This window comes from Armigeres subalbatus, chromosome 3 (assembly GCF_024139115.2).
Source record: "Armigeres subalbatus isolate Guangzhou_Male chromosome 3, GZ_Asu_2, whole genome shotgun sequence".
In the NCBI taxonomy this organism is placed as follows: domain Eukaryota; kingdom Metazoa; phylum Arthropoda; class Insecta; order Diptera; family Culicidae; genus Armigeres; species Armigeres subalbatus.
The window spans coordinates 109,979,301-109,993,863 of NC_085141.1; the positions used below are offsets into that span (position 1 = coordinate 109,979,301).

The 14,563-nt window shown below is 41.7% G+C and overlaps 1 protein-coding gene across 6 annotated transcripts in view; it reads right to left on the reverse strand.

Moving 5' to 3' along the window:
* Positions 1-14,563, reverse strand: part of LOC134225474 (maternal protein pumilio) — a 432,855-nt gene that overhangs the window by 366,895 nt on the left and 51,397 nt on the right. For all 6 annotated transcript variants that reach the window (XM_062705574.1, XM_062705572.1, XM_062705573.1 and 3 more), the window contains one exon: positions 12,772-13,233. In XM_062705574.1, coding sequence (XP_062561558.1) covers positions 12,772-13,233 — 462 coding nt within the window. The remainder of the gene's footprint in view (positions 1-12,771; positions 13,234-14,563) is intronic.

Below are 14,563 nucleotides of genomic sequence, written 5' to 3' on the forward strand. Positions count from 1 at the left end.
ACATGGAGCGAATGGTCTTTGGAGAAGCTGCTTCGGCGGCAGGGTAGCAGTGGGTTGTACCCACACACCTACAGTTGTGCACATGTGGTGTATGGGGAGTGTCCCTGCTTCGGCAGGGTAGCGTGTGGTCTGCTTCGGCAGTGGTGTGATTGATCTGCTTGTGCTGAGGCAGGAGTGTCGTAGCGTAATATCTGTAGGCCCAGGCAGTTACCGCTATTGACACCTCGAGGCATGGCAGCAGAGCGCCCGGGAGAGCATCCAAGTAAGACTCAAATGGAGTGAATGGTGTGCGAGCACCCAAGTCAGTCTCGCATGGGACGAGTGCCTGTGTGAGCGATAATGAGCGAGTACGCTTAGTACTGCCATCCCCCCAGAAGTAGTACTGCGAGGTAGTTCCTGGGGGAAACGATGGTGGAGCCCAAGGGAGTTTAGTCGGTATTACCGGTATGGTCGAGTCCGACACTCCAGTACACTTCCGTGTGGTAGTTTGGCAACTACAATGCACGTGTACTGGGTTAGTGTGTAAATGCATTCTCCCTTGTAAAAAAAAAGACTTAGTAGCAAGCAGAAAATAATTTACCCAGTTTTTTTTTTGGGTTTCCAGCTGAAAGGCTTTTTGGCATTTTTTGGCACCACTTTTTCATTGACCGACAGCTTTTTATTTGAAAAATTATAAACTATTTTATATAGTTATACAAAAAATATGAAGATAATGACCCAAGATGTAATTTTCCAAAAAATATATAATCCAACAAAATGAAAATTCAACAACAACAACGACCGACACAGAGAAATGGTGAATTGACATCCGGAAAGGAGCGCCTAACATAGCTTTGGTCCTCACAAGATCCAATACTCAGGCTTCCACGGGTCGTCCAATGACAATTGACCGCCAGCTAACCTTGGGCCAACTGCTTTTACGGCGACGACTATTAGCGCGAAACAACGGACACGAATAGGAACATGGAATGTTTTAACCTTAGCCCAGCAAGGTAAATTGGCACAATTTGCCAATGAGGCACGCCTTCATGCGGCTTGAGATCCTGGGACTGAGTGAAGTTCTTTGGCCAAACTTTGGAGAACACAGAACGCCGTCGGGACAAGTTCTGCTATACTCTGGTTTACGAGATGAACACGCTCCCCGGCATCGCGGAGTTGGCTTCCTACTAAGCGCTCAGGCACACTCTGCGCTTATGAAGTGGGAACCTATAAGTGAAAGGATAATCGTTGCCAGATTTAGAACACGGGTGCGAAACCTTACTATAATCCAATGTTATGTGCCAACAGATGCTGCCGATATGCAAGACAAAGAGAACTTCTACAGTCAACTCAATGCCGTCGTAGATAGAATTCCGAAGGGTGATATCAAGATCTGTTTGGGCGACTTCAATGCGAAGATCGGATCCGCCAACTCGAACCATGAGCGCATTATGGGACGCTATGGTCTCGGAGAAATGAGCGAAAAAGGAGAGCTGTTCGCAGAATTTTGTGGTAATAACGACATGGAGATCGGGGGATCGCTCTTCCCTCATCGACCGGTTCACAAGGTCACGTGGGTCTTCCGTGACGGCTTTACAGAAAATCAAATCGACCACATCTGCATCAGCCGAAAATGGAAACGAAGCCTTCTTGATGTACGGAATAAACGTAGTGACGCTATCGCGTCTGATCATCACCTCTTCATCGGCGAAATACGCCTGCGCATTGCGCGGATTCGTCGGCAGGAGGAAAGAGTTGGACGACGATTCAACACACGCCGACTGGAAGATGCCACGGTGAAACGGTCCTTCGTTAAAGAATTGGAGACGCGTGCTGCAGATATTCCGGAAAGTGGCAGCGAGGAAGACCAATGAACCGCGATCAAGAATGCCTTCATCGCCACCAGCGAGAACAATCTGGGCGAACAGAGAAAACAATGGATCATCAATGAGACCTGGAGGAAGGTAGAAGAGCGAAGAGAAGCCAAAGCCGCGATAGAGCGATCAAAAACCAATGGAGCCAAAGTCGTAGCCCGTCAAGGATACGCGTTGTAAAACGGAAGGAAGTAAAACGCTCATGTCGACGGGACAAGCGAGCGTGCGCAGACTCTCTGGCCGACGAAGGAGAGAGAGCCGCCGCAACCGGGGACATTCGCCTCATCTACGATATCTCACGCTTAAGCGTCGTGAAAATGAATACAACGATGCCTGTGAAAGGCGTGAATAATCAAGGTTAAAAGACTATTATTCTTCCATTTACTTCCACTATTCACTTTTTATGTATCAACAATCAGATACGAATTTCGTTTCCTACTTGGAAACTTCTTCACTGAAGAAGTTTCCAAGTAGGAAACGAAATACGTATCTTGTTGTTGATTCTTGTTATTCTTGTTATACTCAACGTATCCCCGGGCCGTGGCCAATCTACGTTGTATGACATTAGGCAATACGTTTACACTGCTGGCTAAATCCATAGGTAGGAAAACCTTTCCTACCTATGGATTTGCCGACGACTATCTTACATTGATAGTGGGTTTGTGTATTACTACCTTATTCGACCTGATGCAAAATGCCCTTCAGGTAGTTGAAAGTTGGTGTCGCCAATATGGCCTTTCGGTCAATCCGAATAAAACATCTATTGTTCTTTTCACGGAAAAACGTAATCGTAATGGTATTCGTCCATTACATCTTTTTGGTTCTGAAATCAATGTAACTGATCAAGTAAAGTATGTGGGTCTAATTTTGGATTCAAAGCTTTCCTGGACTCCTAACATTGAGTTCAGAATCAAAAAGGCGTGTATGGCTTTCGGCCAATGCCGACGAACCTTTGGTAAAACTTGGGGTCTTAAACCCAAATATATCAAATGGATTTACGCAACAGTTGTACGACCAATTTTGGCTTATGGATGTCTTGTGTGGTGGCAAAAGGGGGAAGTGAGGACAATTCAGTCTAAATTAGGCCATCTTCAAAGGATGTGCCTAATGGCAATGACTGGTGCGTTCTCTTCAACTCCCACGGCTGCTCTCGAAGTTTTCTTCGACGTGGCCCCACTACACATACATCTCAAACAAGAAGCATTTTCTTGTACTTACCGACTATGGGTTCTCGGTTTTATGGAAGAGAATCCTGTAAACCGCAGTTCTACACACACTTCGTTGTTACCGCTTATGGTTAATTGGGACAAAATTTTCCTTGCTCCAAGTGATCTCACACACGTTAGTAGTTTTCCTTATAGGACATTTTCAACACAATTCCCCTCGCGGGATGAGTGGACATCTGGCTATTTGGAGAGAAGTATGTCGGGCAGCATTGTTTGTTACACTGACGGCTCCCTCCTCGAAGGTAGAGCAGGTGCAGGCGTCTATTCGCGTGAGCTGAGATTGGAACAGTCACACTCACTGGGTACACACTGCACTGTCTTTCAGGCGGAAATATTTGCCATCATGTGTGGAGTGCAATCTGCACTGCAGCAACGCATTGTGGGCAAAGTAATATACTTCTGTTCAGATAGCCAAGCAGCTATTAAAGCTCTCGCCTCGGCCAACTCAAGGTCGAAGTTAGTAATCGCATGTCGAACTCAAATTGAGGAACTGAATTCAGTTAATACTTTACACCTTATATGGGTACCTGGCCATTCTTCCATAGCTGGAAACGAATTGGCTGATGAGTTAGCTCGTAATGGAGCATCGCATGACTCTATTGGTCCTGAGCCAGCTATTCCAATATCCAAGTGTTGGGTGAAGCTTTTGATCAACTCTTGGGCTGTCACTCAGCACAAATGGCATTGGAGTAGTCTGGATTCATGTCATCAAACAAAATTGTACATCCGGGAGCCATCTCCGGTAGTAGCAAGCTATTTAGCTAATCTGTCTAAACAGAATTGCAGTGTCTTAGTCAAGGCCTTGACAGGTCACTGCCGACTGAACTATCACATGGCAAATATTCAACGCGTTGAATCATCTGTTTGTGATAGTTGTGAATCCGATTATGGAACTTCTTATCATCTATTATGTAACTGCCCAGTCTATGCACAATTGCGCTTCCAAATATTTGGTAAACACTTACTTAGTGAAATTGACTTCAGAAACCTGAACCTTCAGAGTATTTTGTTGTTCATAACCCGTTGTGGTAAGGAGCTATAAGCTCTTGTACGCTAATGCGTTGTATGCCCTCTTCAAGGGCCCTTTTCCAAACATTCCCTTTGTTCTCCCATCCACATTCCTTTCCTTTTGTTCACTTCCTTTTCCGTCAGGTGTGTGATGAAAAAGGCTGTGAAGGCGATGGCACAAATCTCCCAAATTGAGGTACGTGCCCCTGGAGCCGACGTTCTGATACCTGATACCTGATACTCAACGTATCCCGGGCCGTGGCCAATCTACGTTGTATGACATTAGGCAATACGTTTACACTGCTGGCTTAAATTTTCAACGTGACGATTAATTTATAGAACTCATGAAATCAATGTGAACTCGACTCGTGGAAAACTTATTCCAGGTTATCCGAGGCTTGTGATAGACCCTTTATCACAACGGACCTTTCCATCCACTGACTGGTAGGCTCGAGTGTCCCGTCCTCTGCTTCAGACCCATAAGGGGTCCGAAACAGTTCAGTTTCAGGGTAGTAAAATTGTGAGATAAGATCACCCTCGCAATTGTTAATGTTGCATTCGCAGTGCACTCGTATTGGTGATTCAGAAAAGATGTGACAAAGATGGCGTAGCTTGTCATCCCCGTGGATTAGTGTGATCACGTTGGTTTAAGTTTGGAAACATAAAATAGAAAAGGAGGGAGCAGAAGGGGTGGGGGAACAAATACCTAACCATTTGACGCAGAAAGATTAAAATAATTAAACTGAATTAAAATAAATCAATTAAATTTTACAATTTTGTTCGAACTTGAGTTAAAAATGTGTTCCAAGCGTGCCCACCGAATTAAGTATATTACGAGTACTGATAACCTATGCTACTAAATAAAGCTCGTGATTAAAAAATAGAGGTTGGCTCATCAAAATATAACATTATTCTAGATATTCTCTTAAGTATGTAAACTGAATCCTAACTATCCCGAAACTGCTTTCACCATGCTGCCGCCCAGAGCACAGCCGCCTCTGCCACTCGTATGCAATGTCCCTCCCACCGCCTTGACAGCCTCCAGAAGTATCTACCAAAATATTTAAGAACTAGAATGAATTATTAACATGTCCCGCCATTACATAAAATGATTTGTTCAAGCAAAGGCGTCATAGATGCGGGAACGACATCGCCATAAACGACACGAGACAACCATGCCCCACACGACAGTGCAACATTGCACCGAATCCTAAACTTTTCTATCCAACGCAGAGTTTTACCCTCTCTTGCGTTATGTGATGTTGAAAATAAGCTCCTAATCATTTTTTTTTTTTTTTTTTTTTTTTCGAGGGTTGACCAGTTGTAGTCTTAATAGACTGGTATCTCGACTGGGCTCTCCATTTGATACACAATACTAGCAGACGACTCAAGCTATGTTGCTCACTAGGTCACTGCGGTCTGGGTTCGTATTGTGATCATACCGATACATTTCCCTTCCCGCAGTCTGTCAGTTTAAAAACAAATAACAATAATAATGAAAGCTCATCACGCGCATGAATGTTTTCCGAATAATTAACATGTTTTCTTGGAGCCGACATTCAATACCGAATAGTAGTCTATGTTGACAACGGGTGGTACTCATGCCATCTCCAAGTAAAGGCCGTTCTACAGCGATTAACGCAACGGCGCATCTTGACAGTAATTCTGTATTCTCTGTCAAAACGCGTCACCGCGCCCACCACTGCAGCCGAGCCATAACACTTTGATGTAATGTGATGGGATCATACTAGTGGACTTTGTTTCAACATGGAATAATTTAAATGGTATCGTAAATATACAATAAATTAATTTAAGTACTATTGCAATAAATCGACATATTAATCTGAGAGCTTCCATTATTTTGGCGGTTGATCAAGATTATGGCGTCATATCCTTTACAGTACTGTCTGATATCATAAATTTCAGTAGTCAAATGGTCATGTTCAATTCCGCTCTTCAAAATTCAAGTCTTTAAAGTCTGGTCCAAGATTCAGTTATCAATGGTATGGTAATGCTTCATTGCGTCTATTTCCTTGCTAAATGAATGAATTTTACGATTATGAAGCATTGATTTATATGAATAACATCATTAAAAATATGTACTACTCGTTGGATAGTCATTTCTATTATTGTGAGTTGTATAATTAATGTAAAACACTTCTTGTCTTTAGATCTGTTATTGTCATTGTGTTGTTGTCGGTTGTCTGTCTGTTATGTTTCAACATAAAGGTCTTTTATAACTTTGTCTTATTAGTGTTTTAGTCATTGTTAGATACAGTATGTATAAAACTACAAAAGAATTGTTGAGTATTGCCTTACAAATCCTATGTCCTTCTTCTATCTATCAATATCTGATTTCTCCTTTTATCAATCTCTTTTTCTCTTTTATAATCTCAACCTGACCTCCAACCTCACCTTCTTCTGTCTCTCTTCTATCTCAGATTTTCAACCTCAACCAACCTCAACCTTCTTCTGTCTCTCTTCTATCTCAGATTTTCAATTTAATATTTTTCTATCCAATAGTACAGTAAACTTCTACCTTGGCTGCTCTAAACCATTTCTGAAACAAAAATTAAAAAATAAAATTCTGTTTAATTACTGAATCTAAAATGTTCAATCTTATTATTTCATTTTGTGATCAATCTATTTTTTTAATCCTACGTTTTTTCTTGGCTGATTTCTGGTTTGCTATGACATTACTATTTTGAATTTTTCAACCTGATGTAAATCCTGATAAGTCTAAATAGTTCTCCACTCCCAATTGAAAATATTCTGAAAATTGAATGTCTCTAAAATACAAAGTAGACTTCTCAATTTCAATCTATATTACAACCTATCCTATCCTACCTATGGCCATGCGTTGGTTTCGCTACTTCCAGTTGACGAGAAATTGATTAATTTCCCGACCCCTTGGAGAGTGCTAATGAGCCCTAGCGGATCCTCCATGTAAAGAGCTATACCTGATAAGTATGCCGGGACATACGATCAGGGGCTCAGTCTGCAAAGCAGCCGATCCACTGTGAATCGTTAGAGGCGCACTGAAGTGCTCCAAATGTGATATGATGCACAGATGAATATTATCTTCAGTACCGTCAACCCCCGTGACCTTGGCTAGGGAAGCTCCTAATCATTTGATGGCAAAAATAAAAATAAAATAAAAATAATCAAACAAAATTAAAATATTCTAGCTAAATTTTACTATTTTGGTCGAGCATGGGTCAGCCGCCTGACACCCGCGTTGAAAAATATGTTCCATGCGTGCCCCCACATAAAATAATAACGCGTGCTAATCACTAATGATACTAAAAGATTTAAATGGAATTAGGTATTGTTCCCGCTTATCATTTTAGCACCGCCAGGGGGAACTTAGCCAATACCCACTGCACTTTTCTTTCCCTTGGCACAAACAATTAACCATCATTTGTGATATTTAAACGGAATATTACTGGGAATTCTGAAAAGGCAGACAATCAATGCAGTTAGATTGCCAGGTAATACGTGCACATCGTAGCACTGGTGATGCATCACAATCGTATATATACAGGAGTATATGCACTATACGATGACATTGACCGGAAGATTAGATAAGCATTTCCCCCCAAATACGTATCTTGTTGTTGATACATAAAAAGTGAATAGTGGAAGTAAATGAAGAATAATAGTCTTTTAACCTTGTAGCATTTCCCCTAAGACGCTCTAAATTAATTAATCATCGTGAACAATCAGTTATTGACCGACCCAACTGACCAGCTGAAACGCTGGTTCGATCACCTCGAACAACTTTTTTAAGTGCCAGCCACCACCACCTCGGCATGATCTGCCTAGGATCTGACGTATAACGCGCATCAATACCGAAGCTCCATCACTGCTAGAGATTCAAATACCCATCCAAAGCATGAAATCCCCAGGGGTCGATCGCATATCAGCCGAGATGCTCAAAGCTGACCCCATGACATCCGCTCAACTACTGCATCGTTTATTTCGTAATATTTGGGACACCGCAACTTTCCCGGTCGACTGGATGCAAGGTATCTTAGTGAAGGTGGACAAAAAGGGTGACCTGACTGTATGCGATAACTGGCGAGACATTATGTTGCTGTGTACCGTTCTCAAAGTTCTATGCAAAATTATCCTAGCCCGGATTCAGGAGGATCGATGCGACCTCCGGCGACAGCAGGCCGGATTCCGTGCCGGAAGATCCTGTGTGGACCATATTGTCACGCTCCGTATCATTCTGGAGCAGGTCAACGAATTCCATGAGTCCCTTTACTTGATATTCATTGACTATGAAAAAGCTTTCGACCGTCTCAACCACGAGAATATGTGAGGCGCCCAGGGGGTTCATGAGAAAATCATCAGCCTCATCGAAGCACAGTACGAGGCCTTTTCGTGTAGAGTTCTGCACAATGGAGTCTTGTCCGACCCTATCCGGTCGTAGCTTTTTTTTTATGTCTTTATGAGGGAGACTTTCAGCCCAAGGCTGGCTCGTCTCCGCGCGGGTCGTAGCTGGTGTGAGGCAAGGATGTATTCTATCACCGTTAGTGTTCCTCATCGTAATCGACGAGATTCTGGTAGATGCGATTGACCGTGAACCAAACCGCGGGCTGTTATGGCAGCCTATAACCATTGAGCACCTAAACGACTTCGAATTGGCTGATGAAGTTGAACTCCTCGCGCAACGTCGCTCTGATGTGCAGAGTAAGCTCAACGACCTAGCCGAGCGCTCCTCTTCGTTAGGTTTAATCATCAACATCAACAAAACCAAATCGTTGGATGTAAACACGGTGACTCCTTCCAGTTTCACAGTAGCCGGGCAACCAGTGGAGAATGTTGAAAGCTTCCAGTATCTTGGTAGCCAAATGGCGTCAGACGGCGGTACCAAGATCGACATAGGCGCACGGATCAAGAAAGCAAGGGCTGCCTTTGCGAGTTTAAGAAATATCTGGAAAAACAGGCAGATAAGTAAACGCACCAAAATACGAATTTTAAACTCTAACGTGAAATCTGTGCTGTGCTGTGTTAGTTATACGCTAGCAAAACATGGTGTGTATCAGTGGAGAACACTCAACGGCTGCAGGTATTCATCAACAGATGCCTGCGGTATATAATTCGGGCATGGTGGCCTCAACTGGATCTCCAACGACGAGCTTCATCGTTTTTGTCACCAGAGGCCGATAGCAACAGAAATTCGGGATCGAAAGTGGGTCTGGGTCGGCCACACTCTACGTAGGGGCGGAAACGAAATCTGTAAACAAGCATTAGACTGGAACCCAGCGGACATGGCAGCAGAAGCAGACCCAGAGGCTCTTGGCGGCGAATCCTCAATATAAAAGAAGTCGACCGAAGGCAACAGGTTAAATCGATAGCTCGATAACGCTCAGGACGGAGATCTTTCAAGTCGGCCCTTTGCACCACCGGAGGTGTACAGGATTCATAAGTAAGTAAGTAAATCCAGCTGGAGCTACATGGTAGCTTAAATTGTCAAGACTGGACCCGAATAGAAGTTTTGCCTCTACTAGGACCAATACTTAGAAGAACTAGTCTATGTTGACCGCTTGAACACTATTTGTTTGAGTATTGTAGAAGCTAGTAGAATCTCAAAATTTCTGTTTTTGTATAGATTTTCCTTTTCCCTTCAGTCTATTTACCGTCAGCCTGTCAATAATTAACCAAACAAGTAATGGAAGACACAAGAAACGTTTTCCGAGAAGTGAAATGTTATATTTGAAGATAACTTAAATATAAAATTGGAGCCGAAATTCAATATCTAAGTCTATGTTGACAACGGGTGATACTATTGCCACCTCCAAGTAACACCTCAATTTAGGATATCATTCTGATAGTTTTTATACAAGTTATACTGCCCATGATCGCATATTTGTAACATTTGCATTTTTGTCGATTTTGAGATAAGCTCATGAATCATTTCCAAATTGCTAGTTCTTCCAGCTGACCAGATGAAATAAAAAAGTTTGTTCCAAAAAACTCGAAAAACTAGTTTTCGGCTGATTTATTAGGAGCTGAATTGTGTATTTTTGGATCTAATGATCGAATCGTATCAGCCGAAACCTATATAAAAGTTCATTTAATCATCATACAATGTTCTGTGAAATTGTTCTGTAGCATACCAACTGCCGTTTTTGCAATTCTGAGGTCAATCGAGCAATCAGAACCAATTTCCAGATCGAATGAGTGACGGAGGTGTATTTTCCTATACATTTTGGCTGAAATTCCCATACAAACTTCAATTCAAATGCGCCAGCTTATGCAACAAGCGATTGAACTGAAATTTTCAGAGATTGATTTTCTCACCAAAAGACACAATCATGGGGGGTGCCCCGTGGAATTAGACAACTTTTTGTTTCCTGGGCCAGTCTACTCTAGACTTGTCATTAAAGAATTCTGGTTTCAACACCGTTTCCAATGTACTTTTGACAAGGCCGAATAGTTCTTCAAATGAAAATGGCACCAACCCAAGTAACCATTAGCACTATATTACGTCAAACCGCCATATAGGGCCACTATACGGCTATTTTAAAACTTATAAGAATTAAAGTAGCACTATATGGCCGATTTGTCGACATTTTCTCGGATTTCCCGCATGAACTTTCAATTCCCGCATATTTCCCGATTACAAGACTCAACGGCCACCCTGCCTTTAATTCCGCAGGAATGTGATGGAATTATCAAACTTTTAGATTCGATACACTTTCCGTTATAATTTCTTCAATCGAAAACAAATTCAATAGCTATCAAATAGACTAGGTTGCGAAAAAATCGATAGAGGATAACTATATGAAAAGTTGGATAATGTTTCCATTGGATTTAGTGCATACACACACTCACACGGACAGACAGACATTTGCTGAATTCGTGGAACTGAATCGGTTGGTATAAAAGTTCAAGCCTCCTATAAAATATTCGGTTTTTGAATGAAAGCTGTAATTTTTCAGTACAACTTTGTTGTTGTCTATGCCCCTGCCTGGTTTTGATAATTAAAAACATAATTTTGCACAAAACATGATTCGTCATAAATGTTACAAACATGAAAAGTGTTGTATTCGTTTATCAAAACCCCTTAACATGTTATGGAAACGGGATCACTCGACTCTTTTCCCACTGTACCAACAAACCCAAACGCAACCCTAACAGTTATCCGGGTTAGATGTGCGCTTTTGAGCTGCAGCACAAGGCACGTTCTTCTTCTAGCTGTTGGTTTTCGGTTTTAGTTTTCGTTAGTTGCCCATTGTAGTTCGTCGCACTTGTATTGTTCGACAGAGCCCGAAAACTTGGCTGCAAACTCAATCAAACATTAATCTTCCTATTGAAATTGGCAACCTTTGCTGGAAGCTCTGCTGTCGTGTAATGTCCCGGTTTCCGCTACGGGAGCTAGTTTGCAATGACCAGCCAAATTTCCGTTTGTTGACCTTCGCCCTGGTGGTGGTGCTGCTGCAGTGCGATTAGTGTGCAGCTCAGGGCGCTATTATGTGCGCTATCGATTTCACGTTCTTAAACAATTTGCATGGTGATAAATAATTTGTGGCATCTCTACATAGCAATTCACAGTAGCAATATTGAACAAGAGTTGAATAACATATTGTATCAGATGAAATATATGTACGCAGATACATATTACTTCATTCACATATTTCGCATTGCAGCCGGTAGACTGGAACCGAACGTTTCTCACTTTCGTTGCTGTGATAATAGAGCACTTGCTGTGCGTTTCGTAGATTCGATTACTACATCAATCTTTTGATGTGGGGATTTGGGTTATAATCAGTACCTAACAGTCTGAAATTGAAACGTGTACATCCAACCAGCTAATGTCTTTTTTAACAATTTTGTACCAGAACAACTAATCTAGGTCTTTTATGACGTGGTTGACATAAATTAATTTTCTGATTGACCTGAACTTCAATAACCTAATAAATATCTGAATTTTGCTTAAATATTTTGTGCATTTTTTTCGTGGTGCCAGTTCATAGTCTCATTGCAATTGAAAAGCCCTTCAAAATCAAAATCCAATCGCAGATAAATAAACCCAAGTATATTTGTATAAGAAGAATCTAACAAGTTGGTCTCATAAGTAATAAAAAGCCAGAACTTGTAAAAGTTTACCAATCAATTTATCTATACAATTTTTAAAGAACATTTTATCTTATTTCGCCATACTATTTGATACGTTTGTACTCAAATGTAATTTTTTCTCTTCCTTTATGCAATATTTGTTACTTATTATGCTCCCACATTTGCTACCTATTATGCCCCCCAATCCTCAACCATAATAAATTTCGCCTACGAGAAGCCTGCGCGGACAAAACCGCACAAAAACTAAATGAACAATGAAGAAGCGGCGCCTCCAATCGCAAAGTGGGCAAGGATAGTCACCGGAACGCCCATGCATCAAATTTAGCGGCCATGTGAACCAAACACAGTCAGGTAAAACAACTGAAAGAGTGAAACATAGCCAAAGAAAATCCACAAAAAGGGGACCGACAGACAAATCATTCAGCACCGAACGACAACGGAATGAGACATGAAGTAAATACTTTGTCGGAATTCACGCAATGGGAAAAAGGTGATAATCACCTTGGTTACGGTCATTTGAACCTTCACCGTCCCGCTGTGCGACATACAAAGCCAGCAGAAACGAACAAAGGTGAAGTTTGTTTAGGACTTACCGCTGCGTTGTTCCGTGCGATGTACTGATTCTGTGGCGCTAGGACACCGTACTGTTGGCCACCGCCCAGGAAGACCAACTGTTCCTGGCCGGGCGGCGGCTTCGGTACGACTCCGTTCACGTTCACATTAACGTTCGGGGGATGCAGGTGATCGTACATGCCGGCGCCCTGCATGGGCATCTGCATCGTCGGGAGGCCACTGACGGCGGCCGCATTGCCCATGGCCGTGTGGTTGAGCATTGTTTGGTTGAGATGATTCTGATGGTTCAAGTGGCTCGCGAGCTGCGACGGGTGATGATTGATCATGGGCAGTTGCTGTTGTTGCTGCTGCTGGTGCTGTTGCTGCTGGGCTTGCGGCTGTGCTTGGTGGTGTTTGTTGACCGACGCCATCGACGGAGGCGGAAGCAACCCACCGGTGCTGTTGTTCGTGAGCGTTGGATTGTACTTCCATTTGTCCTGGTTCTGGAGGAAGGGAAGAAATATACGTGGCATTAAAGAGGCGTTTCTATGTCAGATATTTTCAAAACATCCCGAGTATACCGCCGGAAATAAGTATAAAGACAAGCATGATTTTCATATATTTTCATCATGTTTGAGGCTCGAAATCTCGATACGTAGCGATTCAATTTGGCTAAAATTTTACCAGGCACCTGTTTTCAACTTGAACTTTCGATCTTTGAGTGAATTGTATACATCCCTATTGATTTTGACCTCCGAATCTGGAAATAATTATAAAGACACCACTTTTTATATGGGGCTCCATTCAAAAGACCTGTCTTTATAATTATTTCCAGCAGAAACGCGTATAAGCAGAATATATGCATAAATGTAAGTTTCATTGAATAAAAATTTAATTCATTTTAGGCCTACTGGCAAAAAATAAGCCCAATCGAATCGCTAAGAATCGAGATATTGACCTCCCAATATGGTAATTTTGTATGGAAACCGAGCTAGTCTTTATACTTATTTCCACCAGTGTAGACGAAAATAGCTCAATAATATCAAACGGTGATTAGATAGCAAAATGAGATATGGACATGATTGATATAAGAGATAAAAGATCAGACGACAATATCAATATTTTGCACTGAAATATCATGAGAAGATCAAGTTATGCTATTTGTAAGAAGTAATCAATATCATGTGCCATTAGTTTGTTCTTATCCATAGCATATCTTGATATTTAAATGATATTTTGGTGCAAATTTATGATATTGCTGCCTGTTCTTTTATCTCTTATACCAATCAAATCCATATCATGTTTTGTTATTCTGTTCATGGCTTCTGCCCGGAATAAGTGCTTATTTCTGATTTGTGTATGTGTGGTAAAAAATAAATTAGTAAAAAATCACTATTAGGTGAATAAATATCGGTTCTTTGTGGTAAAACTATAAAATAATCGCTTCTTCTTATAGTCTTGTCATTTTTTTCTAAAATTAAAATTTAGTTTGCTCCAATATGTCAATATGTTTATCTATCGCTCTAAAACGTATTATCCACTTTCTGAATCACGTCTGAATTTTGTATGGAAAACTAAAATTGTCGCATTCTTACTCCTAGACGTTTCAGTTGATCGTAAACCAAATGCACATTGCACTAAACCGTCGTCGGGGGTGACAATGGGTCAAATAAGGGTGAGAATGGGTCACTGCTTCAACTAGTTGAAATGTTTGTAGAAAAGATTGAAAGTATCAGAGTTGCCCAGAGTTGCCCAGAGTTGCCCAGTTGAGACTAAAATATAAGAGACCTTTTTGAACGATTTTGCTCTACGACCCATAGACTGCCGCCGAGA